At 33.1% G+C, this 5,221-nt stretch overlaps 1 protein-coding gene across 1 annotated transcript; it reads right to left on the reverse strand.

The window, feature by feature from the left end:
- Positions 1-740: 740 nt before the first annotated feature.
- Positions 741-4,904, reverse strand: LOC104883749 (triacylglycerol lipase OBL1). Its single transcript, XM_010668305.4, has 5 exons — positions 4,339-4,904; positions 3,975-4,147; positions 2,906-2,939; positions 2,164-2,810; positions 741-1,352 (listed from the first exon to the last, which is right to left on the reverse strand). Exons 1-5 carry the CDS (start codon positions 4,640-4,642, stop codon positions 1,056-1,058), a joined length of 1,455 nt encoding a protein of 484 aa, XP_010666607.2. The 5' UTR covers positions 4,643-4,904; the 3' UTR covers positions 741-1,055.
- Positions 4,905-5,221: the final 317 nt, after the last annotated feature.

Below are 5,221 nucleotides of genomic sequence, written 5' to 3' on the forward strand. Positions count from 1 at the left end.
GTGCTTGTCTCTAAGGTGATCCGACCTCCGGGGTAGGAGGGTGTGTAGGTTCATGGAGTGATGGTGCAATGATTTGGAGGTTAGTGATTAAGAATCAAAATCGGTGTAGACTTTGATATCTTTGAATTGGAGTTGGTGCAAACTTCAATGTCAGTTTCCTTGGTGTAGAGGAGATGTTGTCATGGGATGCTTGATGTATGTCATGGTTTGGACACGACTCGAGATTGCTTTTGCAGTGGGAGTTGTGTGTAGGAAGATGAATGAGAGGATGATGAAGGTATGAAGTTTTCTTCACTTACACCTATCTCCAAGTGGGAGATTGTTGGGTATATGGTAGTATATGAAGCTCATGGAGGTGTATGGGTGTGGAGATGAGGTTGCGTAGAAGAAAAACGTCATTTGGGACATAAGGCTAACTTTGAATGGACATATCTTTCAATCTATAAATGATTTTGAGGTGATTCAAAGTGGAGGTGATAGCTTGTTTCGAGAGCTTTCCAATGATAGGTCATACGTCCAATTCCGGTGAGAAACGAGAAAGTTATGACGATTTTACGAAGAACTGACAAAACTGACGGGGTTCTGTCCGGCCGCGGGTTGTCGAGCGCGGCCGCGGGGTGTCGAACCGCAAAGCCTAGTTTTTTCCGGTTTTTGGTATTAATGAGGATATAAATATAAACCCTAATTATGTTTATTCATTATTCATCATCTCTAAACACATATTTGAGAGAGAAAAAGCTGTAGAGAGAGTTCTTGAGTGTTTTTGTAATCTTTCTTGAATATTCATCGATTCCTAGTGCAGATTCGTGGTTTTTCTCCCAGTTCTTGGGTTTCCACGTAAAATTTCTGGTGTGTTCTTTCCTGCTTTATTATTTGATATTCTATTATTGTTTGCTATTATTCTTAGATTGATAGTCAATAGAACTTACATCAAGTACTCAACAACATACTATTATCACAAATTACTAATCACAACTTAAAGCATACGAAATACTTTTATTTGACAGCTAAGCCAGAACAAATTATAATGATCGTGTAACTTAAAAGTCTCGCTCCTAAAGCAATGCAGGACAGACTTTGAACAAATCCTCGGAAGCCAATCTTGTAGAATTAACATAATCTTGAGGAAAATGATTAACGATACTTGGTAAAAAGATCCCAGTTACTCTTAAAAATGTAAGCATCCACCCCTCTTTATATTCTGGGCCTTTTACTAACCCGATGAAGAACCCCCTTATTAGCTCCCACACGGCAGTTAGCCTTGCAACAATGAAGTTGAATAATGTCACAATTATTAGTATCAATATCCTCAATATTATGTTGCCACTTCTTTCCTCTTCTTCCTTAACAACCTGCATTATGATATCCCAAAAACAATATAGTTACCAATAAATGTTATTATGTAAAATGTTGTTGGCAAGATAGACTTCAGAGTATGTTATCAATATATCAACTAATCAAATATTAGATTATTGATCCTAAATATTAGCCAAAATCATACAACTACATAGAAGCTAATGAAGTGCTTTTTTTGTCAATAAATTTGATGAGAGAAAATAACTATCAAAATTGATTATCAAGAACCAAAAGTCACGGTCATTATGGATATGGAGCTTATTTTCAATGAATTAAGTACCATATAGATTACAAAAAGAGGTTAAAAGTAAAAACTATACTAAGGGTCCGTTTAATTCAACTTATTCATAAGTTTAAATGGATTCAGATAAGAGTTAATACTCTTCGACATAAAACAACTGAACTGAACTGAGAAGTGAATTAAATGAAACTGAATTGTTTGCAACTAAACTAAACTGATTGCAACAGAATTAAATTGAACCGAACTGAATTAAATTATGACTAATAAAAATGATAATTGGAGCTGAACTGAATTAAATGGAAGTGAACTGAATTGAGCTAAACTGAATTCGCAACCGAACTGAAGTTAACTAAACTAAAAATAGGTTGGGAAAAACAGCCCTAAGTTTAGACAAAATAAGTTGTTTTCATTTTCTAGACAACGACTTAAGATATAAATGAGATAATTTCAGACAAAATAAATTGTTTTTAGACATAATAAGTCTAAATAAAACAAAAGACTATTTAGATAATAATATAATCTATCAATATTATAAACAAAATCAGTAAAAGTAAACAAAGTCTAACCTTTCCGTGATAGAGGCTGTTAAAGACGATGCATTTCCCAAAGTGCTTAAATGTCATCAAGGCATCATCAAGGGGTACCTTAGTCACCAAATCATAATTATAAACAATTCTATAATATTTAATTTTATGCTCCCTCAAATTCTTTTTCATAAATTCACCAAATTCTCTATCTCCAACCCTAGGTTGGCCATAAGTATATATACCCTCCAATCTATTTAATAACTCCACTTCTCCATGAAAAGCCAAAACTGCTGGAAATAGAATTGCAAGTGCACCCCCTAAACTATGGCCAGTGACTATAATTTTTGCATTTTTATCATCACCCAACAATTCTTTCAACTTTTCTCTAATGGTATAATATGCTAGAGGTTGTTGAGGATGTTGGTCAACTTCTTTAGGCCAAGAACCACTAAAATCTCCATAATAATCATCATCTTCACGAGAAAACTTTTGTAGACCTAAAGCTATCATAAAACCCATATGAGTTTTTCCCATTCCACCAATTTTTAGCCATGAAAAATCGAAATCGGTGCTCCAATCATCCGCCACAAATGGTGAGGTACCCCTAAATGCTACGATGATTCTGTCACCATCTGCATTTCTCTCGCGAAAGATAAATGCTTGTGTTGTTAATTTACGCTGATACTCTGCAGATAAATTGCAAGACAGATTTTATTTCTTTTAGAATTTTCATGTAAATATTTAATCAAGGTCTTAGAAATCAACTGTTTTATCCTCTTACCATTATAAAAGTTGTAGAAGTCCACAAATTCCATCTGCAATGCAAGTGAGAAAAGTAAGAATACGTTTTATTTAAATATGTATCCTTGCAAGAAATATGTACACTTTTTTGTTGTTAAAAAAATCTCGATCTGATCAACTCCAGCCTGACCCGACCCGATTTTTGGACGGGTTTGGGCAGTTTTTTGGCATGTAGTCGGGCCAATTCCGACCCAATTTTGGCCCGAAAATCCGATTATGTCGGCCCGAAATAGCGAGCTCTGAGCACAAATTTTTGGTCCGACCCGACTAATAGGTAATTTTTTTTAGGAGTGATCAAGCCCAGACAGGATCACCTCTAAAGAAAACGAAGCTCTTCTAGTGTTTATTGTTACTCCGTCAAACGGTCAGAGTATCTTTTTGTTTACCCGTTCTAACTTATGTGTCAAACTTGTAAGTTATAAATAGTACAATAAAGTGTCAATAGATGTAGAGGTGATAGGTCAGTGGAATACCACCCCAAATTATAGGTCATTGCCTAAGGTTCGCATGCTCATTCCAACAATAAGCTTGGCATTTATTTTTGCACTGTTTATCCTTATACCAAAGCTCTGAGTTGTTGTGTCCTACATGTTAGTAGCCTAGCATGGATTGGTATTCGGACCAATAATTATATTTTCTAATAGAAAAATAAAAACAATAAAGTGCCAATATAATACATGAGTACATCATAACATTATAATAATGTGGAATATTATTAGATTGGAATCAATGTACATCATAAAAAGATTTAACTATTTCTATATCTTATACTCATAATTCATACATTGATTCCATCTTTCAAAAAATAAGAAAAAATGAGGGAGAATAATCGCTATCGTAGTTGTTCAACTTCTACTTAATATTCTCTCTTTTATTCCAAAAACCCACCATGTCAACCTCATCCAAATCCACTTAATTATAGTTAATTAAACAATAATTCAGTTAGCAGAATAACAGTTTAATTAGAAAGTTCTACTTCCCAGTTCCCATAAAGTGAAGAAAAAAACTCTATAGTAATGTTCAACCAAATAATTTTCAGTACTACTCACCTTCCAATGGTCAGTTACTGCTGTTCTTATAACAGCTTTATTCTCATAAGATAACTTAGATGCCATAACAGTAAGTGCAGGATAATATCTTGCATCTCCATGCTTTATATCTTTGCTGAGGTCTAGTCTATAGTCTGAATGACCCAGAAAACTGTAATACTTGTCACTCTCCCCTGTTAAATAAGAATCATATTATATACATAAAACACATATATACTACCTCTGTTTTTTCTTAATTGCAACGATTTGACATAAAATAGAGAGGGAAAATATTTAATCGTTGCAACTAAAAAACAGAGGTAGTATGAGTTAACCACTTAATACATAAAACAAAGTATAATGAAGTAATAATATATATACATACTTTGAGTTACACCACGATTAAGAAAACCCTCAATAAATGATCGACAAATCTTCATAGGCTTGGACATATGCTTGAGAGAGATTTGAATAAACATGGACAAATAAATCATTCCTCTATGTAGGATTTTGATCTCTTCATCTTCGTAACAGTTGTGATCCAAAAGTTCAGTCTCACTAATATGTCGATTAAAACATAAGTTTTTAAAGAAGTTGCGAAAGGTGGCTTTGTTTTTATCAGGAAGCAAATTTACATGGTTACATGATGCTAATTCATTAGTTGCCATGTTTGTTTGTTTTCTTTGCATTTGGATGAGAGTTGGTCGACCTTTTGGTGTATGTATAAATAAATAAGAGCGCGGATAATATATAGATGTATATGTATTACTAGTATATCTCCCTCAAAAAAAAAAAAAAAAAATTTAGATGTATAATATGGCTTTACACCAACACACAACAAAACAAAACAAAACAAAAAACAAAAAAAATCAAACATTATTAATGAAAAGTTATGAATTTAATCACGTGTAAAGTTATTGAGATGTCTCCATTACCAACTGGCTGCTGCTTCACCATGTACATTGTACAGGATTGAAATGACTTTTCCACATAAAGGTCCTGTTTGGCAAATAGAGTTTAGCTGTTAGAGTGTATAATTTGTAGTTAAAGTTTTAACTTTTTGTTCAGCAGATTTGACTGTTTATTTGACAACTTTTATTTTATAAATGTATTTGGTAACAATTAACTGATTGTTAAAAGTTTATTGCCATTATTTGTTTGAGTAAACTGACATTTATATAGACATTTTAATACAATATGTAGTAGTATTATTAGAGGTAAAAAAAAGTCATTGAACATATTTGTACTTAATCATCTAAAGAAAAAGC

Source organism: Beta vulgaris, chromosome 6 (genome assembly GCF_026745355.1).
Source record: "Beta vulgaris subsp. vulgaris cultivar EL10 chromosome 6, EL10.2, whole genome shotgun sequence".
Lineage (NCBI taxonomy): Eukaryota > Viridiplantae > Streptophyta > Magnoliopsida > Caryophyllales > Amaranthaceae > Beta > Beta vulgaris.

Bases quoted from the DNA above. Each gene is read 5' to 3' on its own strand.
- LOC104883749 (XM_010668305.4), bottom strand. From the start codon at position 4,642: ATGCAAAGAAAACAAACAAACATGGCAACTAATGAATTAGCATCATGT. The intron at 4,148-4,338 runs GTATGTATATAT...CTTATTTAACAG, and splicing joins TAATCGTGGTGTAACTCAAA to GGGAGAGTGACAAGTATTAC. The intron at 2,811-2,905 runs GTAAGAGGATAA...ATTTATCTGCAG, and splicing joins CTTCTACAACTTTTATAATG to AGTATCAGCGTAAATTAACA.